Consider the following 24,335-nt stretch of genomic DNA (forward strand, 5'->3'; position numbering starts at 1 on the left):
TTCCATATCCCACAAGATGAACCAACATTGTAACAAAACAAATTTGTAATGATTCAGTTGATAAAGAGAACTTAAAGAATATTGAACGTGCGTTGCACATGTTGAATACAACTAGAGCCAAAAAGCAAGATGGGCAACAATGTTTAGTTTCACTGTACTACTTTACATGACTTTATAGCTGCCATATGATTCTAGTGGGGGGTGGGGGGAAATATTCACATTCCATTACCTCCACGAAAACATACCAAAGAAGAATGGCAGGATAACAGGAACACATAACACCACAAGCAGGATTTTGGAGGAGACCAGGAGCAGCATTAGAAACTCCTTGCCCCAAGTAACCACAACCACAACATGGGAAAGGTTGGCTTTACGTTGGTTAGCAAATTGACGTTGGTCTTACATTGGGCCAAAGGTGGTTGCCAACGTATGCCCAACCATGGAAAAGTGAGTCAAAATCAATTTTAAAAACAACTTTTTCATGCTAAGACAACTTTCAGGAGTATGCTGTCAATTCTAGTGTAAAAAAAAAGACATGTAACAGTGTTTCCTTTCGAATATTTCAGTCACAGCACATAATGGAAATATAATATATTTTTAATGAAAGTACAAGCTATCTTTAACTTGCAGTCACTCACCAGTCCTTTGTCAGCTGCCATGGATGAAAGATGTGTTGGGAATTGCTTATTGTTTGTCTCTTTAGTTGTAGTAGAACAAGAACATTCTTACAGATGTTATTGTGAAGGTGGTTAAACAATGTTTTGTGCAGAATAAATTCCATAAAAGGTGGAAAACTAAGTAAACTGTAGAAGGTTTTGTGCTACTACTTGAAGGTATGAAAACAATGGTACCATGTGACCTAGAAAGCATTGTGTATTTTTTTTTATTTTCATCAATAATTTCTACTATTGTTTACATTTGGCCTTAAAATAAATTATGTATAATTACCGTTACCAGCCAAAATAACAGTTGCCCAAAGGTATGTTTTTACGTTGGGCCAACCAGTGGCCAACCACTTTTGGTTACTTGAGACATAAATAAGCAAATAAATACTAATAAGTACTAAATGAAGGGCTCAGGTGTAAAACATGGCGACATTTTGGTCATTTCTGAGTTCATTAAGAAAAAAGGTAATTAGAAGCTATACTGTAGATAAATTCTTTGTGTGTTGTGTTTACCAGTTTCAGAAGGCTTCACTGAGTCCAACGAAAATTGTATGACATGTCTATTTCACTCTAAAATTGAAGGGTGGCACATTTTACTTTGTAACTCAAAAATTACCAAATTGTCACTTACCATGTTTTACACCTTAGCCCTTCAAATAATACACATGCATTTGTAGTATTGTATTGTCATTTTGTATCGCTTTACTGTTCAATTTTGGTTATGTGGGAAGATGAGGATGAGTAACAATTCATTGGATTTGTTAAGGTATACTCGCAAAGAAACAGTCATGCCCAGTCAAGATCTCAAACCTGGAAACATTTCTATGAACAGTTTTGGCCTCTCAAGTGGAGTGGCAAAATCCTTTAATCTTACCTTTTGGGAATATTGACTGTTCACATTTAATTTGACAGAAAGTATACAAATGAAATGCATTACAAAGGCACACATTTAAATTCTTACAGTTACATTCATTCCCATGTAGTATTCATTATTAGACTAGTGTTGCGTACTCTCTAGAGATGTAATAAATGAAGAATTATAAGGTTATGTTGAGTATTTAAAGTTACTTTGGAAAAAGAATATGCAGATGTATGTTCATAATGTTATATCGGTTCTTTAAGAATTACACAGCATGCTTTTCCGCATGAAACTCTGGATGTAAAAGGGTATGGTTCTACAGATATACAGCACCATTCCATTGAAAAAAGGCACAACCAAAGCAATGCTTAGGTAACAAAATCTCAAGCAAAGAAGACAATTTATAATTTTCATTAAATGGTCTTCCCAGCTGTATATTTACATTTGGAAACTTGTATTTAATTAAAGATCAAATTAGATGAAACTAAATCTTTCACTCTTAATATGGGAATGTCACTCTCATCACAAACCTTTGTCTCACTTGTACACTACACAACATTATGCAGTCAATACATGACTTAAAATGCTATACAGAAATGCTAAGTCTTAAAAGAATTGATGCTCCTTTTAAACATGTACATTACGTTGGTAGATGTTTACAATAATTGCTCTCTTCTAGTGTTACATATACAAAAAAGAATCACTGCAAAATATTGACAACTTCCTATTACAGTAGCTAAATTTCAATTTTTTTCACAATACATTTTGACCATTTACATGTGAGTTTCTTCACGATATATTTTTAACATTGTAACAAGTATGCACCTTGCTGTGACTACATTTCAAGAGATGCATTCTGTACATAGAAGGATGTTTTTACACATATTCTGAAATTAAATCTAATGTCATATTCTGGAAGATATCTTTCCTTTTGTAAAGAAAAAGAACACAAATTCTGGTACAGACACTTCTGGGTCAGAACAATTCAATGTAAACAAATTTACATTGACACACATACATAATGTATATTTCATGGCCTAAAACATATGAAAACATAATGGAAAAATGAGTTGTAACGATTCCACTGAAACCTAACAGGATTGTTACAACCCAGAAGACTGTACAAGCAGATGTTGCAAATGAAAAAAGCTTTTTCTCCCTTAAAAGTGGTTTTACACAAATCATCATACGATGTGAACAAATTTACATTGAAAAATATCAGTAATGTATATTTCATGGCATAAAACATTAAAAAATATAATGGAAAAATGTGTTAAGTACTTAAGGAAATTACATTTGGTAATTATATTTTTTGTATGAAAGACAAAAATGAGGAACCGTTGGAATAAGATGTAACCCTGTTTTAGGGTGGCTTGAAGAAGAATCAAGTCATTGTTCAGTTCAAAAAGAAAGCTTCGTAATTACTTGCAACATTTTATGTTGAAATCCTTTTATGTGTAAATGTAATTAGATGAACATCATAGTAACAGAGTATTAAAGAGATTTCATGATTTCTGCCAGAAAGGGTAAAGCGCATTTTGTTGTAATGTAAGACAGATACAGAGGTTATGTCCACAGACACAGTTGCTCTATTTCTATTCCAATTTGGTTATACAGGATGGTGCAGAGCCGACTGACACATTTCAAATTTGAACACTAAACCGGCACGATAGCTTGTCGTGGTTTGTGGGAAGGGAAAAAGTAGAAGAGAGGATGCCATTTCATGTAGTCAATTGGAATAGAGCGTTAGAAAATGCAACAACATGTTACCTGTGTTTGTAGTTATTACGAAACGAAGTCTGTGACAGGAGTGCAGCATGTCATTACACGACAGTTCAATGTTGGTCGACATGGACACGTAGCATCTCGAAATACCATATTGGCTTTGGTGAAGAAATTTGAAGAAATGTATCATGACTATTAAAAACTAAAACAATCCACTGTTGATGAAGTTGTGGCTATTGATGAGGACCTACGGAGATGCGTGTACGGCAACTTCCTGACACACTTGATGTAAACATAGGCCATCTGCCTGATGAAGTTAAAAAAAATAAGCTTGTAATCTGTAATAAATAGCATTCTTTGATGTATTTATAGATGGTGTCGCTTATTTCCCCCTGTTTCCATATATTGTATATGATGATTTGAAATGTGTCTGTCGGCTCCGTGCCACCCTAATGCGTTTCTAGGTCTTGGTTTAATCATGATGATGCAAATGATACAGTAATGAGACAAATTCAATAATATTTCCATTCCTGAACAGAGCATGCTGACCACTCCACCATGAAGACTAGCGCAGTCACAGTTGTAAAAATCAAAAGAAGACAACAATGAAATGTTAACAGGGTTTGAGAAATTGTGATAGAAACTGGAATGTTAAATCAATGTACATATTAACACTGGATGTGCATACTCAATCGTTAGAGGCACATATTTTGGGTAAATAAAAAAGCAAAATTTCGGTACAAAAACAGAGTCAATTTCGGGTTCAAAAGCGGTAAATAAAATAAAATTTTGGTGTTATAGCAGTGAATAATCACATCAAAAGTGCTATATAAGATGACATTTTGGTTTTTAAATTGTGAATATAATCCTAAATTTAATTTAAAAACTGCACTTATTACACAAAATAAATGTATCCTTTCTAATAGCACATTTATGTAGTTACCAGAGTATTAAGTTTATTCCTGAGTAAAGGGGTCCATTTTTGCTTCTCAAATATTTACAGCAAAATTAATCAATTTTCCTTAAATTGCATAACTCACAGGATACGTCAGACTTCTGAAAGTGTCACGTCGGTATATACACGGTAAATTTCATGTTTGAGTATATTTCGCATTTTGCATTTCATTTCACATTATTTCGTGACAAAACAGGGTAGGAAAATGCACTTCACACCTTTCAGAAACATGAAAAATGAACATTACAGCATGTTATTTCATATTTCGTGTTTTCGTCAAAAACGAAATTTGCATGCCTCTATCAATCGTTAAAAAATATAAAATTCCTACACTAAACCTTAAAAGATGAGGTTCAATGACTGTATTAAAAAACTGAAAATAGGAATGGAATATGTTTATAATTTCATCTGAAAGAACCGTTAAATGTAAAGAGAAAGTATTTGTTATGACCTGAGATTTTTGTGTGATTATAAGGAAGATTTTACACTGAAGGGAGAGAAGCAACAAGCAAGCATCACATGCAACTTGAGGACTTCATCAATCAAATGCAGACTTATGCAGCTTGTCATGCCACTATGAGTGAAATGCTGCTGTTCATTGATTGACACACAAGTGACATGTGCCACGTGGTGTGAAATTTCACTTAGTTTGCCAATTGGCTCTATTCTGGTTGCAGAATGATTATCCACCTTGGCAAGCAACAAGTGAGATTCAGGAATTGTAAAATAGTGTTACCTATAAATTAGACTGTGGAAGTGTCAACATACAAAACTTCGAACTAGAGATAGCAGTGGATGGTACGACAGTGAGATGAACAAAATAAACAAACACAACAAATCACAAATTTACTCAGTTCCTCAATTGCTCAAGGCACCTGTTCTTATAGAACGAAAACATGTTTAAGGGCACATATTCATCTGTCCCTTTGAGGCCCTTTGCTTTGGTCATTACACTACAGGAAAAACCCTCGTCTTCGGATGACTCTTGGCAAATTTTGTATTAGAAAAATAAATATTAAATTTATTTAAAACAAAGCAGTCTCTCTGAATGTTGCTTTTATATTAATAAGGAAAGTTATAAATTTATGGTAATGTGGAATCCCATTACAACATTTTTACAGAAAAAGTCTATTGGAATTACTGTACAATAAGAGAGCATAATTATCATATACTATTGTTATAAAAAATAGAACAATTGCATGCAGTGTTGACTGCAAGTATTGAGTGTTTGAGTTTTGATCTCACAGGCTGTAAGATGAATCTGAGGGTGACCATACGTCCAGTTTTGACTAGGACAGTCACATTTCAGAGGCATGTCCCAATCCTCCTGTCAATATTATTAAAAAGCCACTATTGTCCAGTTTTATAAAAGTTTAGGAGTTATCTTGAAAACCAAGTCTAAATTTGAGAGACATTTCATGCTAAAAAGATTCATTGTTTTGTATGTGTTCCATTATTTATAGTGCAGTGAATAAACATGGCCAAAAAGCGAACATGCAGTTTCAATATGGAATTTCAACAATAATTTAAAGTTCCTGCATCTTGACACAAACTCAAAAGAGAAATCTCGCATTGTGTGTCTGATATGTGGGATAAGTTTTTCAGGGAAATTTATGAATGTTTTGTGAAGAATCAAGTTGTTCTCAAGAAGATAGGATCTTCTGTTAAATACTTCTGACATTACTCAACTTCAGCGTAGGACTAACATCAAAGGTTGATCAGAAGAGATAAGAAACACAATGTAAGTCATACCAAGATTATAATAATTATTACCTTTTGACAACGGAAGTTCATATTTCATTTATGTGATTCATTTTATAATAAATAAAAATAATAAGAATAATAGTAACAATAACAATACGTTAATAATAACAATAATTTTGGAATGAAAATATTATGGTCACCCCAGCATAGGCACAGATGTTTCTTTGTGAGTAGCCCTTCATTAGTTTCATCAATCATCCTCATTATCATGATTAGCTCAAAGTGATAGAAAAGGCAATGTAAAATAAGAAAACTACAATAAAATGCAAATATACAAAGTAACTGTGGTGATGAAGTATTGGCACTTCAGAAGTTTTATCTGAAAATACAGTGCAATGCAGTCATGGGACAATCACTCATCTGAATCACAAATTATATTAAAAATTTCATTTTCTCACTTCCACAAGAAAATAAGCTAAACTATGAAATCATGTTCTTTTACTTAGTATATAGAGAACAATTTTCAAGTACAGTACATTTATGAAATGCAATCACATTGAAACGAAGTCACAGCATGCACAAGTATTCCAAAAAATATATGAATCGTTAGCATAAAACAGCTAAGTTTTTGGCTCTATCACAATACTGATTACCACTCCTTTCTTGCTCAGAATAAAACATATTTGTATCGTAGAAAAATTATGCTTCACTTAAAGCATGTCATTGGTAAAATATCCTTATATCAATACACATGTAAAACAGCATTATAATTTCAACTTCTGATATTATTTCAGCTCTACGCTACCAAATGCTATTTCTATGTTACTACGTTAATCACAGTAGAAGTCAGATCATAATCATGGAAAAAAAATTTCCACAGTTGACAAGAGAATGAGGTGGCACAAGTAATATTTCTGCCTTTATTGCACTGTCCGTGCATCTTACACATCTCACTTGCGCATTGTATTGACTCTGCAATGTTGCACCACTGACATTTTTAAACATCTAAGGTCATTTAAGCTCAAGCTCATGAAAGCATTATAAAACGGAGACTAGTTCCTTAAAATTAAAGCTCACTCTCGCAACATTACACCGCTGTCCAATGCTCACCTCGCCACAGTAAGGCATAAATGTTTCTCTTCACCGCCTCATGCGTTGGCGACACTATGTCAGTGTACCTGGTAACAAGACTACGATAGCCTCTTCCGATGGTTGCAACGAGAGGTGTTGGTTGAATCGGTAAACCACCATCAGGGTTGGATTCTGATGTAGGCACGGTCGATACTAGAGGAACAATGGCACGAACTTCCTCTTCATAAGGTCGAAAAACCGTAATGGGTCGCATTGACAATCTTTCGGCCACAACTATGCACCCCCAGGTTGTTCCGATGTATAACTCTTCATTCAGTATAGCAAGACTTGTAACCTGGAAAGTTAAAACAAAAACAATAGTTAAATTCAAAATTCTAGGCATATGAAGCAACTGCTGTAGCTACTACAACCATTTTGTGAAATGAAACAAGTACCAAATGCTAATTTATAGAGATGGAATAGGTTAGACTAATTTGTATGTCTATCAGCCTTGGTCAATATAGACATATTGCTGACATATTACTGATCTGATATTATTAGACATTAGAAATTCTTACTCGTTGGGAAAGTTCAGCCTGAGCAAAATTCTGTCATTTATTACTATTTTTATAAATATAAATGTATAGTACAGATACCTTGTTCTGTGAAATAAGTGCTAAATATGGAGTTCCTTTTCTCCATAACTGTCATCTGCTTACATTACACAATACATTAAATAAGGAGCACAACATTTCCAATTGCACGACAGATTAGTTAGCAATATGGGTGTATTTTATATATTGGTGTCAACAAGATGTTCATATTTACACTAATTTAATATAATATATATTATATAAGACGTAAGCAAGTTACTAAAGATATATCCACGAAACTTACTTGTAAATGTTCTATTAATTTTGGTGGCCTTTGCCACCATCCACTTGGGGGCTCGATGCTTCACTGTTGGGTTGACTTCCGGTTCCTGTTGATGTTTCCTCGACTACCTCTAGGGGTGCTGGTGTAGCCATGTCATCTGCTGCGCATGATGGGTTTGAGCTGTTGTAATAGCAGGAGCCAAACATGATGAGCCTGACCCCTCCAATATTCAGCTCGTGCGGAAAGTGCATAATTGCATGCGTCTCTTTAATTTTGGTGTCGATTAGGGTGTGTGATGTAAGCCAGGGGCAGGGAACCAGTATATCCACTCCCTTTCCAACCACCCACCCCAACATAAAGCCAATGTATGGCTTAACTTCTACAGAAGAGCTTTCTCGCACTCTTCAAGTGAAGAAGATTTGAAGGAAGAAGTTACCATAGTGACGGACATAGGACTTCAAAATGGATACACAGTACATCAACTCTGTACGTGATGCAGCAAAGCAGAAATGCAAGTATGCCAACCTAACCTACTCCACCCAGCCAGCAGTGATAAAGCAAAATGGATTGCCTTCCCTTACCACCAGACTACATCCAACCACCTAGCCAAGACCTTGAAACAATATGACATAAAACTCGCACACAAACCAATGAACAAAATAACCAGTGCCCTAAGCAAACACAAGAGATCATTCCTTTCCCCCACTAGACAACCCAGGTGTGTATGATGCCCAGTGTGAGTGAAACTCACACTACATTGGCAGATCCATCGGATCTATCAACGAGCGTATACAACAGCACTTAGCAGAAGTAAAAAAAAAATCCCAACCCACTACCGGACTAGCAAGGCACCTCAAGTTCAACAAACACAGGATCCAAAAAGTTTCAGTTAGGCACACCCTAATCGACACCAAAATCAAAGAGACGCATGCGATTATGCACTTTCCGCACAAGCTGAATATCGACAGCTGTCAGGCTCATCATGTTTGGCTCCCGCTATTACAACAAGTCAAACCCACTGCGCGCAGCAGACAAAATGGCTACACCAGCACCCCTAGCGGTAGTCGAGGAAACAACAACAGGAACCGGAAGTCAACCTAACAGTAAAGATCGTGTTTCCAAGTGGATGGATAGAACATTTACAAGTATGTTTCGTGGATATATCTTTAGTAACTCGCTTATCTCTTATATTATCAACGGCATTGTTTATTCCCTTCAACATGAATATATATTATCTTTGTGTGGTTAATGCTCTCATATTTGTCATGAGCAATCCCAAGTTCAATTCTTGATGGGAGCTTCCAAAATTTCATAGTTGACTCAGCATCATGAGAACAGTTTGGTGAGATACTTAAAAAAAAAAATGGAAGTAGACTCAAGTCTTGAAAACTGGTAAACAGTAGAGATAGGACTCAATATTTTGACCACATGTCAGCCAACGAAAAGCCACCTGGTAAGTCCTGGCTCTCAAAGGGCTGTTGCACCATGGAGTAACAGAACATATTCCAAAACACAGCATTGCTCCATCCTGTATGGATTTGTAGAATGACTTACTTATTGAAATAGTAATGGAACATTACATACACCCTGTATAATATGTTGTACCATGGCATTTTTTTCTTCCTTCATTACATCCATTGATGGATTACAGAAAAAGTTACACCTTCAGAAATACATACAGTACTCTGTCAGCACACAACTATTTTTGCTTAATGCCCTCTTCAATACACAAATATGCATCTGACCTCAATACTACTAATGGAGGCTAGGTGTCAACAAACAAGTTATGAGGATACCTTCAATACAGTTCTTCTATTATGTTGAGTGAATTATGTCTCATACACAGTCCGACAATTAACCTTTTGAGTCCCAAGGCCATTTTCACAAGTAAGCCTCTCGGTCCCGAGCCGATTTTGAGCAAAATGCAGAGTTTCAATTAAATGAGTGTAGATCGGAGACTAATTGCCCTAGAGAGATGAGTGATATACCGTTGTACGCGGAATGAACCAGAGATTCAGACTATATGAAATTTATGCAAATTCGGCATATATGTGGTGGGGGGGAGGGGGCTCTCTCAAAATTCCAAAATTTCAGAGAAAAAAATTTGGTTCACCCATCCTCCCCTCAAGAAAAAAGTACATGACAGTGTCGACATGCACATGGAAATGATCGCTGACATGTAAGGAACACAAAAATATTTGCATTATTATCATATGACCAATGTAACTTGAGTTGTACCCCCAAAAGGAATGGTCGGCACGCCACTGATTCAAGCTTCAAAATGCAGCGCTACCTTGAAATGACTTTAGCTCAGAGACTATTTGCCCTGGAGATATGAACGATATACTGTTGTACGCAGACTGAATCACAGATTCAGACGATATATAATTTATGCACATTCGGCGTATATATGGAGGGGGGAAAGGTGGGAAATCCCCTGAAAATACTTTTTTTAAAAAAAAAAATGCAGGGTAACCCCTGTTGCAACTTGTGGACAATTGTGCTAAAAAAACAAAGGTTTCCTTCAGTGTGCTTCGAAATTCCTTTCTCACAACGCAGATTCAACAACCAGTCTTCCCCCTCCCCCCCCCCCCTGCTTGCGCTCTCACGGAAAACTTTCATTTTGACATCGGATACTGATAAACAAGCTTCCTTCGAATGCAGTTCACAGGCAGGAGTGAAAAGCATTGCTTTAGAACAACAAAGCCGGTCTTCCTTTGTCGGCAAAACCTTGAAAAGAGACGCAAAAGAGAAGTCCCTTTTCCTGCCTTTTCCCCTCCATTTTCATGAAGACAAAAAAAAATGCAAAAAAAACATTTGTTAAATACATGTGTTAGGAACAATATAAAAAAATCGAAATTCTAGCCAAAAATAGAAACGTTATACAGCATCTTGATCGAGATGCTTGGGACCGTGAGGCTTACTTTTGGGTATCTCGATCGAGACGCTTGTGACTGAAAAGGTTAAGTAATGAGACTGATTTTATATTGTCCAACGTGTGCATTTTAACGTGTTCATGATGTAGTGTGGTCCAGAATCCACAACCTGAAAACACCTCATGAACTTGCAATGGGCATGCTGGGAGATATGCCGCCATGTCGTGAGGGAGGTGTAAGGTTCTCGTCACATAACAGCTATGGAGCAGCGAGTGAACATCAAGTTTCATGAAATACATTCTGAAAACTGCTTGCGGGAATAAACATTTCTTGAATTCTATTGTTGTGGAGGACAAAACAGAGCATTTTCATTCACTATGATTCTTGTACGAACCGACAAATCACTGAATGGAAGTCACTAAATTTACCAAGAGGCAAGAAAATGCAGCTCCAAAAGCGAAGGGTGAAGGTAATGTTGTGTTGTTTAAAGACAGCAAAGGCATTATTCATCATGTAATTGTTCCAGAGGGTGAAAGTGTAATTGGTTGTTACTATCGTAGTGCTCTGAATGATTATGGAAGAGAACTGACCATATCAGACCTCAGTATCCTAAACCGGGCAGTTGGTTCCTACTTCACGATAATGCATGGTCTCACAGGGCAGTAGTTGTGTATGTACTCCTAGTCCAAAAACAAATGAGAGTGTTGAGTCATCGCTTCTACTCCCCACATTCACCCCCTGTGATTATTTCCTGTTACCGAAAGTGAAGCTGCTGCTGAAATTACATACTTTTGATGAACACAGGACCATCCAACAGGTTGTGATGTCCAATCTTCAAGTCATACCACATGAAGACTTGCAGATGTATCGATCACTGGCCAACCACGCCAATTGCTGTACTGATGCAGGAGGGATGTACTTTGAGTAATAAACAGGCAATGTTCAATTATTTTGTTTCCATTTCACAATATGAAATCAGTCTCAGTACTTAATTGTCGAACTGTGTACGATTTTTAAATCTAATAAAAATACTAGTCTACTTATGAATATTAAGAGTGATTTAGCAAATGTTTTTAGGTTTTGAGAAAAATGGGCCTTTTACACTGTTTTTGAGGAAGTATTTACACTATCCTCACTTTTTTAATGTGTTATGCTAGTCCTGTGCAGGTCCTTTTACACCCTGCACTTTTAACCTTTCCCAAGGGGTTCTTTACACCCCTTTCTTAGGGTTTTAGGTAAGGGGATATTTCCTCATATAGTTAGAAGGGTCCAATATGGCCATATGCTGAAGCACTCAATCATTCAATCAATCAATCATATCCAAATATTTACGAGTAATTTAAAAAAAAAAAATGAAAATCATATTTCGGGTTGTTTCGATTTAAGTCTACTTTATGCACCCTCTATGTACCTCTACCGGGTATCAAAGTCTTATAAGGATGTGAAACTTTTTGCCTTATAGAGACTTTTTGAAAATAAAACCCTAAAAAGAATACTTAGACCTAAAAGAAAGGAAGAAGCAGCTAAGTGGAAAATGCTGAACTGCATAATCTACATATTATATCTATTAATATTATTAGAATAATTAAATCAAGACTACTTCAGTGGGCAGCCTATGTAGTACACAGAGAAGAAGAAATATTTACCAGATTTGTGCTAGCAAAACTGAAGGTAAGAAATCATTTGAAAGACTACGACACAGGTGGAAGAGCAGAGTTGAAATGGGTCTGAATGAAACTGGCAAGCATGGGAAAGATTGAATTGATCTTGCTAGGATGAAAAGCCTGTGTTCCTGCGGCAATAAACTTCTAGGTTCATCCTATTGATGAAGCAACATCCAGTAGCTTTTCACTTTATGACTCAATGATGTTAATTAAAAACAATAAGTGTGAAATCCTATTTTAAAGAAACTACAAACCAAATGCAAGGGGTCTTGGGTTCGATACCCGGTGGAGGCACATAGTGGTTCAGATCCCACTTTAAACTGTAGGTCCAGTCCCAATTAGCCTTTCTGTGCAAAAAGTAAACTTTAAAAAAAATCAATCAATCAATCAATAGGCAGAAATGCAAACAGGAACATATTATTTTCTTTCTCGTGCTTCAGTTATTTTATATTGCTTTTCTATCTATTGGGTTAATTGCAACTATGCCAATGAATGATAAACTGATAAAATGGGTGGCGGGACAATCACAACCAGGTTTCAAACACGGGACGTATTTGTAACACATTAAGCCACTCCTCCCCATAGGCTGGCAATAGAAAAGTATTGATTAAAACCCAGCTTTCTCAGCATAATTCAACCTTGTATTCTCTAACTAGCAGCAGCAACTCTACTCCACAACCTGCAGTTCATTATCCAATAGCGCACAGTGCCAGCAAAGATACTGAGTATTAACTATTGGCCAGGGACACACACTGCAGCTACTGGAATACACAATTAGTTTGTTTCCACACACACTGGAACAATGATTCCCACAGGATAGATTATAATTTATATCCTAGGAACAAATAATGAACAGACTGTGAATAATGACAATGTGTGGCCTTTCTAATATATATATATATATATATAAAAATATGTACGTTAACTTAAAATACAAAATACTTTACCTGGCATCTTCCAGGGCTTAGATGTTCCTCTATGCTTATTGACTTCAGACTTTCCGAACAAGGAACAAGTTTTGAGCAGTCCAGTTTGTTTAAAATACTTCTCGACTGCGGATCCCAATGGTATACAACACATCCTACAAATAAACAAATATATTATTGTACTAAACATTAATCATGTAAATAAAATCAATAGGAGTTATCTAAATATGAAATAAGTTAATTAATAGAAGTCGTGACAAAAGTTGATTATCTTGATTTTCAATGAAATACTTCTCAAAAATTTTTATTTCAAATTTGCCAAATTAATGATTTCAAGGTGGTTACGAAAATCCATGATGAAATTCAATGAATTTTATAGGTTTTCCAGAACAAAATATGGATTTTTCTGGACCCATACAAAATACAAGAGTCGCAGTGGTCTAGTCGGTATGGTCTGACTGCCACGAGGGAGACCCGGGTTTGACTCCTGGGGTGGTTGATCTAAGGTCGGAAATTTTCTGGCCTTGTCCCTGCTTAAAAGCAGCTTCGGGGTTCACACACAGCCTCAAATCAATGGATACCTGGGGGCAAACCTGGGAGGCAAAGGTGGCCAGTGTGTGGTGCTGATCACATCACCTCCAAATTGCCGATATCGAGAATGCATGGGACCCTACTCCCACATCCCCTAAATGTGCCGTCAAGACATGGTGCTGTATGCGGGGGGAACTTTACCTACCATAGAAAATACAAATTCAAATGGTCTTTTTATGGAGGGAGAGGGGCTCAGTTGGGCCCAGGTCGGGACTCAAAAATGGACCCCCCCAGTAGTGAAATCATGAATTGGCAGCTCAACATGCATGGTTACTGAAAGGGATCATGGCAATATGGGAATGGAAGGTTAAACAAAACATAATTGATCCTTGCATTCTTTCTATGATGAGATTATCAAGCATTAAATGATGGCAGAAGCAGTGATACTAGAATTGTCTCATCTGAATCTTATTCTATTGTGCATATATTATTTTTCCACATACTAGGCTTCGATTACGTAGGAATAAGAAACAGTGTGCATATATTTGACAATTCATTTTAATTTTGCATGTATTTCATATATTTTCAGATTTATTGCCAAAAAATAAAAAAGTGATATGAAGGAGCGCACTGTGGAAAATTCCATGATATTTCCAGGTCTTTTGTCACCTTGAGTTTTTTAATGTAGCTTTGTTTAGGGTTCTCACTTCTAACTCAAATTCCGTCCTGAATTTTCCATGTTTTCCTGGGATTTTCCAGTTCCAGTAAATAGCGAAAAAATATATTTGAGTGTTTCTTAATTTGCAAAAAATATATATGCACAAGTGCACAAAAATAATTTTTAATATTCCACGAAAATTGCATATCTTTTAATGCTTTTATGAAATTCCCCACTTTCCCATGACATTCTTAGTCACAGGTCGATTTTTTCTGAGTTTTACAGGTCACTGGGAACCATATTGCTGCAATCGCTATTATCCCACTTAATATTGCAGGTATTATTGCAGTTTTATGAAAAGAGCAGAAACATTGGCAGCAATAAACAAATAATTTGTGCTTTGAATTTTGTTTTATTCATTAAAAAAAGACAAACTGAAGATGTTATTTGGTACTGGTCAGGTCCTGTTTAACTCTACCATACTTTTATACACCATTATACTTAACCCCTTAAGTGTGGAATTTGTTGAACAAGTCGCTACTGGAAAATGTAGGTTTTTTTGTTCGAAATGTAGGTTTTTTGCTGGAAAATGTAGGTTTTTTCGTCAAATTCAGTATTGTGCTGCTGTAGTGCGGAAGGTGTATATATAACTCTATGTTTGTTACAACTATATTCGATTTACTGTGGCGTATATAGTCACACAGATGTTTCGTGAGATAGTTCTAGCTGTAGTAGAAACAAAAATAGTTGCAAGAGAGGAAAAAGATGAAAAAGAAGAAGATGAAAAGAAAGAAGAAGGGAAAAATTATTTTTGTCTTCTTCTTTTTAATCTTTTTTCTCTCTTGCAACTATTTTTTTGTTTCTACTACAGCTAGAAGTATCTCACCAAACATCTGTGTGACTATATACCACAGTAAATTGAATATAGTTGAAACAAACATAAAGCTATATATACACACCGTCTGCACTACAGCAGCACAATGCGGAGGGCGTATATATACGCCATCCACACTTAAGGGATTAAGGCTTTGTATAAATTACACTTATAATAATAATAATAATAATAATAATAATAATAATAATAATAATAATATCAACTATGGACTTCATTGTTGCCTTTGGAAATCTGTAATTTTGGACACTTGCCACAAAGTCAGAGGATTCCTAAAGAAGTACATCTAACACTGCAATATCACTGTACCATCTTCATTTGGTTCAACCTAAGGCTGCTCTGTTACTTAACCCTTGACAATATGATATTACATATTAGAATAATAGGCTAAATATAAAATAATACATACATAATATTTTAAAAAAATATGTATAATTATCTAAATATACATGAAAAAGAAAGGGGGGGCAACTGTTTTTGAGTTTTGGATGTTGAAAATTTGGGTGCACCTTGGATTTGATAGTGTCTTACACTTAAAATAATAATAATATCAACTATGGACTTCATTGCTGCCTTTGGAAATCTGTAATTTTGGACACTTGCCACTTGAGTATATGTGCATAAATATACCACAGCATTAGTGTAATATAGAATGGAGTATTTTCCAATTTCAATAATCAAGTTTTTTCCTTGATGTTTTACCAAAATACCCGTATTAAAAAAAATCACCCTTAACGATTTTTTTATGGTAGTATTGTTAATGGTAAATGTAATAATAATGTAACAAAGATGTAAATGTTATACTATATAGTATTGTTCCAATAAAGTACCGGTATTACCGGTATGTGTATCTGTGCACCTTAAATTGGAAGTTTGTTTTTTTTCCTCAACAGCTGAAACAATATTTAAGGTGTGCCTTACACTCAATGGCATCATGAATTCGAAGAAATACACTATCAATAGTATTGAATATTGTTGATTTCTTTTGAATGCTGACTCATCTACTGTTCCTTTAAGAGTACTCATTTTCACATTTTTGTTTCAAAATACGTACATATATATTTCATTGAATATTAAGTATTTAAAAAAAATTAAAAATACTAAAATATAGTTTACTTACGGTTTGTTAGTATGTACAGTATCCTATTAATAGTTGCGTTTAGCCTAATCCTTGTTTTTTGAAATATATGCACTTTTTTTCCCGTATCGATATATACACTGTACATACTCACAAACCGTAAACTATATTTTGGTATTTTTAAATATTTTTTAAATACTTAATACTCTACTAAGTTAGTAATTCGCACACGCATAAGATATGAGTTCACATTTAATTGATTTTTGAATTTTAAAAAAATAATGCTTGAAATGGAACCTCAATTATATTTTTTTCAGCGAACAAAGGTGAAAAACAAAAGGCAAAATAAATAATATTTTGCTTGCTTGGTATGACAAAGATTGAATGTATAATGCAGGAAAATGTAAACTTGGGGTTCCACTGTACTTGCTTGCATAATGCAATGTTTATTTTTGTTGGCAAAGTTGAATAGATGCATACCAAATATTGAAACTCTGTATGGCAACTGCCATCACAAATATTACAAATTTAACTCATTCTGTTTGCCTCGGGTTCGTATTACTACTACAAACAACCCTGGGTTTACAACAGGGAGAGTTACATGTGGTTCTACGAGAGAAATTCCTGTCCAAATAACTATTGGATTAAACTTTAAAGATTGAATTCAGTATCAACTCACGATAGGTGTAATCAGCTGCTACATTTTAAATACTGCGTACATACCTGGGTATACATAGGACCATACTGACACTTCCCCTTCGTCATAAACAGGACAATGTGATGATGTCAAGTGTAGAACATCTAAATTATCTATGATGGGATCATAGTGATTCACTACTTCCTGCGAAGTGACAATATTTTCCCTTATAGTGAAGATCGAAATGCTTCCGTGAGATTCTCCACACCACAGCTCACAAACTCTGTGCAAAGAAAAGAAGAAAACTATAAATACACTGCTTCACAACCTCTCACCAGTTCCAGTATTGTAAAAGCATGCAAAACATATTGAAATGCTACAGGAGGGGTGTTACCTGATGCTCATTTACCTGAAAAATTTGATAATTTGTCTTCCTCCGTGGAAGTGCAGTCTAAGGTGCAGTGATTTGGACTCTGACTATGGGACGGCATGGGTTCGAGTCTGCCTGGGTTTTCGGCCTGTATATAGGACCATTGTGAGGAAATTGGGGAGCTATGAGTGAGTAGCACAATCTGGCCTCAGAAATCTCTTATAACAGCTGAGGATTCGACGTGCTGACCCCACGTCACCCTTTTGCCAGTTGAAGAACTCCACACCTCTAGGCAGAATTGTGGGAGGGAGACTGGTAGTCGGGAGATATGCCAAGGCCCTTCCAGGGCTGTCAAGCCATGGATTAATTATATTATTCTTCGTTAATTTAGTCTACTGACACGAATGAGATGTTTGTGAAATGTTACCAGCATACTTTCAAATGAAATTTGCCTTTTTATTCAGGTATGCACAACTAAATGGATGAATTTTCCACCACAGAAGTTGAAGTGCTATGTTCCAGTTAACTCTGTATTAGGCACGTAATTTTCTGTGACATACTTAGGCACATGGGGGACACCTGTCCACCAACACTTTAACTAAACTTAAAGTATGAAATACACTGAACTATACTGTGCTTGTGTGCTGAACGTTATTTCGTCTTTCTTCTAAGATCAGCTGCACTTTCTAAGTGATGTAATATTATAAAGTTAATGTCAGTTGGATGCTGGGTGGACAGTTGTTCCAACGTGCCTAAATATGTAACACACGAAGCAGCGTCATGTTCACTTTCATCACTAACACGTACCTGTGTGTCCTCTCCTTCCTCACTAACCATGTTCCATATAACATCTGAATCCATTGTGTGCTCTGTCTTTAGATGCATTGATATTCTTCTTGTTACGTATTTAGGCACAGGGGAGTCCCAAACATGCGACTGACTTTAACTTTATAACATTACAGCACTTAGAAAGTGCAGATGAACAACACAGCTGAGCTTAGAACAAAGACAAAGAAAGAAAGTTCAGCTACACAAAAGTGCTCATGGGCAGTATAGTTTACAATGTTGCAATCTCACAATGAATATCCATGGTTGACACTGATACCCACGTGCCTAACGGAGAGTTAATGGCATTACATTTCAGCAAAATTTATTAAGGATAAAACACATGGAATATATTGAAAGAAACTTGTTGGTTTTTTCTTCATTCTTTCAGCTAACAATGACATTTGATGTGTATTTTTCACACAGGTTGAAAGTTATCTATTATTAAAGGAACTCTGCTTTTAGTCACCTCCAATTACTAAATTTACGGCTACAACTTTGAACAAATACCAATAGAAACATTTGATATTCTTATTGATACTGAAACTTGAATACTGTAACAATTAAAAGTGCATCAAGTTTTTATTACATCTATTTTATATGAACCTAAGAGTTTTGCTTAAAAATATTCAATTGCAAAATAATTTTTTTCCCCCACAATGTGCTTCCAAAATTAATGAATATGATGCATTTTGCATAATTTTCAAGATGTTTAGACAATGTGAAAGTGCTGTGCAGCACTTTTGCTGATCACATGCACTCTGGAAAAGTATTAGACGATATAGGTGAATAAATTCCAAAAGATGCTTTCTGATATTGATACCATTGATATCAGCTGGTTCTGATATATGAGCCAGTATCAGTATTGGTTCAATCCAAGTACAATACATGATAATTTCAGATTCATTCTCTGATATGTAGAACATGTTTTTGGTTTCAGGAGTCAGAAATTACTTGTTGAAAATATTTATCATGTGGTTTAGTGTTTGTTTATTTCCATCATGGCCAAAAATTATAAAAAAATAAAGAAAAAAGGAAGAGGGTGCATTTTTGCAAAACCATAAGAAAACTCTTAAAAAAGAAACTCTCAAAGTGCTCAACATAGTGAAAATGATTGATTGATTGATTTGATTTATTTTACTTCACTTTTGTACCACTTTCGGCTAACTTGCAAAGATGGGGATGAGTGATGATATGATGAAATTGACAAATGGACACTCAAACAGCCATGCCCAGGCCAGGATTCGGACCCAGGACCCCTTGCGTTGTAGCGTGATGTGCTAACCACTCCATCACAGGGGCTGGCTGCTCAACATAGTGAAATAAGAAGTTGCAAGTAACTTTAGAAATTTGTAAGGCATAACCAAGTGGAAATATGTACTTTGTACTTTTACAATGGCTGGCCACTGGCTGCTGAACATAAGAAATTTTGAACATAATGATGATTTATTGAAAAATGGAAAAGTAATGAAAAGTTACCATTCCACAGACTTCCCATTGTGTCATTAGGGATTGAAGGATGTGCATTATTAGAGTAATAAACAATTAACTAAAACATTATGGCTGGGATAGAAAACCATTGTGCAATGTGCTTCCAGCAGGGATCAAACCTAGAACCCATGAATTACATTACTCAACTCTCTTCTCTCGTTCTCCCAAACAATAACTGATCCTCTCTCCCAAAAACCACCAACTCTTAACCTCTCTTCTGCTCCACTCATTAGTTCATTCCCCTCACTTACTTCTCCTCCCTTCTCCTCTTGCCATTCAAAGCTTCCAACAAAGCAAAATACCTCCTACCTTAGTTGACACATTCTTAAGTTTTCTGCCAGCTATATAGTGACTGAACTACTCAGGAATGCTAAAGATGATACAGTATACTAATTGCTTGACTCTCAACTCTGCACGCATGAAGGAATGCCACACATGAACATGTGCATTCTGGCAGGGTTGCAAACTCAAATTGGTAGATACAATATGCACCACCCTGTATATATAAAAATAAATAAAACTCTGACCTCACTGTTGCCACCAAAACCAACAGCCACAACTTACTGTGTTCAGTAAGTGTTTACTGTCTCCTAGTCTACATTGTGAAAATGAAGATTTCTTTTTCACTGGAAGCAACGTGAAAAATGAATACTAAATATAAACTAATAATTTGGAATGCACAAAAAAGTGCCTGAAGAGACTGTGACAAACATGTGGCAGGAATGCAAAACTGGAGAACAAATTCGCTGAAATTTCTACATTGAGAACAAAGGATAAGCAAGGTGTTAAAATCTAACCTTCCTTCATCCTTAAACACAGCCGTGACTGAGTGAAGACTGGTGCTACTCCCAAGTTCAGTCATAACAAAGCTTCCTTCTCCCTTGGTAGGTGAACTGGGCAACACATCGCTTCGAACTAAAAACAACCTTCCATTGCTGAGGCCAACCGTCACACGCTGAAGCTCTGGCAGAGGAAGGAGGCTGCAAACGGAGGCTGGTTCCGGAGCATCCGGCTCCAGTGTGTAGCTGAACAGTGGACTGTAATCAGATGCTCTGGGGGAACAAAGGAAAATTATGAACTTAGGTAATTCACATGACATAAAAGTTACATTACTACAGGGATGGACCAATATGAAATTTTGGCAGATACCGATATAAAATTCCAAATGGTCCTTGCGGAACTGAATGGTCCATTAACATCCTTATTAAATGTATGTTATCAGGTGACTGCAGTGCAAAAGAAGCTGCATCTTCAGACATTTACTTTCTTCAAAAAAGTAGGGAATGGATTTACATGTTTATATCCATTAACATTATAACAAAATGGCAGATTATTGCACTAATTATAAGATATTTTTACAGAAATATTGGATTGGTAAAGTTATCGGTAATTATACACACAGATAAAACAATATGACTAAATTGGGCAATATTGATTAATCTGGACAACCGGGATTTTCATGCACTAAAAACTGTCCAAGCAGGCAAACACAATAGCACTAAAATGTTAAAAATAGGCATTAAAGTAAAAAAAGGTATATACCTAACAGGCATTCACTTTCAATATAGTGAATAATGAAAGATCTCAAATAAAAATTCTCCCATCAAAAATTTAATACTTTTGTAACATTAATGGCTGTGATTTCGTAATGCATGGAGAGGATTTTATAATAATTATATATATCTTTTTGATTTAGCAGAAACAGTATTTTATATTTACACATTATTTATTCATTTTGAAAACAGAAATATTTTAAAAATGATCTGTTCAAAACGTCAAATAATAGTATTTCTTTAAAGTGAATAACTACAATTGCTCTGTATTCATAAAGAAACAGCCATGCCCGAGTTGGGATTTGAACCTGGAATCATTGGTATGGAGATTGTGGGTCAATCATTCAGACACAGAGGTTATGGACAAGCTTCCTTTCAAGGAGCAGGAGGATGAATTGTTTTGTAGGTGCCACCTCCCATGCCCAGTGAAAAAGGCATCATTCCTATGTGTATTGCATGTTCACTGTTAAGTTATAGTCACCCAAAGGAGGAAAAGCACCTTTCTGTACCCCTAAACCTGCCTGTTTGTAAACCTAAACGAAATAGGCATAAAAACACACTTTTGACAGCAGAACATTTTAGGCACTAGCTATCTAATAGGTAATTATAGGCACTATAGAATTCACCTACAATTAGTGTATTATCCTGAAACATATCTCTATACTGCAAACATGTGAACCTGATTACAGGAACAAAACAGACATTTGGGACAATATCTGGGCTCTGCTCATTACATCAAATTTTGCCAAATGCAAGAGATGTTTCATTGCAGAAACTTTAATAATGCAGTAAACCGGGCCTGGATGTTGAATAGAATGTGCCACTGCTCAACCACTGTGCTACTGAATCTGTCTTTTATTGTGTTAAGTTTGGAATCAACCTACATAGTTTCTACAATGAGAGGAAGCCAGTGGTTGCATAATCACAAAGTATGTAAGAAACCAAAGTTCACGTCCTCATTAAGTTGGTTCTTCTCATGCAATTTTTTACATGGTACAAATTGTTATTACTAAATGTATCATAACCCTTACTTTGCAATATTTTGTTTCTGGATTGTAAATTCTGTTTCAGAACAATATTTTGACTATTTCAAATATATATGTATGTGCAAACATCCGAGACATGGATAAAAATTAATCTATTCTAATCTAATAGTCTTCATCACCTAAGTACTGTATTGCCATGTAATGATAAAATGAATAAACTTATTATTTATTCTGTTTAAGTTTTACAAATACTGAAGTACTGCATTCTCCTTTGTGATTTTTCTAATGATAATAATAATAATAATAATAATAATAATAATAATAATAAAGCTACCCTGGATGTGATGGACCTGCACATTTGCTTAGGTTCTATTGTTACTAAGATATTGGAAGATTCTTTTACGTCCAATTCTGTATTTTCTTTATACTGGGTGTTTCATAAATACTTGAGGGGTTACACATATTTATTGCAAGTAAAGTATTGAACTTGCATTAATGAAACCAGTCCAGAACGATCGAAGAACACAAGCAGCTTTTTTCTAACACCTACAAATGTTCAATGTATCCACCACAGGTGACACGGCACGCATCAATACGATAGTCTACTTCTTGCAACACTCGCATCAACATGGTCCTGTCGATAGTGTATATCACTGCGATGGTATGCTTCCATAGGGCTGCGATGTCACGTGGCATCAGTAAGATGAATAGCCTGTCTTTGATGAAACCCTACAAAAATAAGTCACACGGTGTAAGGTCCCGTGATCTTGAGGACCAAAACATTGCACAAAACACTGTGAGTGATGTGGATTATTTGAGTGTCACCTAGCGGCAGGGATATGAACTCTCAGCTTAACGAAACATGCACGCACAAACTGTTTGTGTTTCTATCGTGTTCATGCATGCTGTGTCACCTGTGGTGCATACATTGAACATTTGTAGGTGATAAAACAATCTATTTGAGTTCCTTGTTCGTTCTGGACTGGTTTCATTAACCTAAGTTCAATACTTTACTTGCAATAAATTTTTGTAACCCCTCAATTATTTATGACACACCTGGCACTATAAATGAAGACAAGTATTATGTACCACAAACACCAATAAAATGAAGTAGGGATGGGTTGACATGAAATTTTTGATGATACAACTAATATTCTATAGGTCTGATGTAGCGCTGTAAACATGAAGAACTTGAAATGTTGATGAAGTGCTCCCCTGTGCTTAGCACCACGCCATGAAGGCGTATAGGGGGTGTGGGGGTAACGCTCCACACTTTCTTGATCCGGTCATGAGTGGGGTGATGTGATCAGCATCACACCCCTGACCGCCTTTACCCACCAAGGTTTCCCCCAGGTACCCATGTTATTCGACGCTGGGTGGGTGCCGGGGCCACTTCCAAAGTTAGAAAAGTTCCCAGATTTGAACCGGCCGGGTATCAAACCCGGGACCTTGAGCATGGTAGTCAGACGCGTTACCGACTGAGCCACCACAGCGAAATTCCCCATGGATATAGCACTGTGCCATGGATTTAGGGAATGATGTAGTGGTAGGGTGACCATTTTGGTGGTGATGTGATCAGCACCATGCTCCATCCCCCCCTCCAGGGTTGCCCCCAGGTACCCATTGATTTGAGGCTGGATGAGCCCCAGAGCCACTTTATGTGGGGACAAGGTAGGAAAAATTCCAACCTCAGATCACCCACGCCGAGAATCAAACCTGGGTCTCCCACATGGACACTCTACCAATTAATCCACCGCAGCTCTGAAACGTACACTCACCAGATAATTGTAATCAGTTCTGCATTAGGAAAAAACAGTATTCAAATATTTACTTTACAAGCATAGGGTGAATTATATCTTTATCTTCATGGAAATAACAACAAATAGGCAGAATTTTGCACTAAATTAAAAGTTATTTATAAATATATTGGATTGGTAAAATTATTGGCAATGTTATACTGATAGACCAATATGCTTATATCAGCCAGTATTGT

General features: G+C 36.1%; 1 protein-coding gene across 1 annotated transcript in view; it reads right to left on the bottom strand.

Annotated features, from left to right (window-relative positions):
• Positions 1-283: 283 nt before the first annotated feature.
• The window catches only part of Lrrk (Leucine-rich repeat kinase), a 280,688-nt gene continuing 256,636 nt past the window's right edge, over positions 284-24,335 (bottom strand). The window contains exons 37-40 of the mRNA XM_083138226.1: positions 20,601-20,855; positions 17,204-17,400; positions 13,343-13,476; positions 284-7,334 (exon numbers count right to left, since the gene is read on the bottom strand). Of these exons, the coding sequence (XP_082994352.1) occupies positions 6,996-7,334; positions 13,343-13,476; positions 17,204-17,400; positions 20,601-20,855 (925 nt within the window). The 3' untranslated portion in view covers positions 284-6,995. The remainder of the gene's footprint in view (positions 7,335-13,342; positions 13,477-17,203; positions 17,401-20,600; positions 20,856-24,335) is intronic.

Source organism: Lepisma saccharinum, chromosome 16, assembly GCF_977018435.1.
Source record: "Lepisma saccharinum chromosome 16, izLepSacc3.1, whole genome shotgun sequence".
NCBI classification, from domain to species: domain Eukaryota; kingdom Metazoa; phylum Arthropoda; class Insecta; order Zygentoma; family Lepismatidae; genus Lepisma; species Lepisma saccharinum.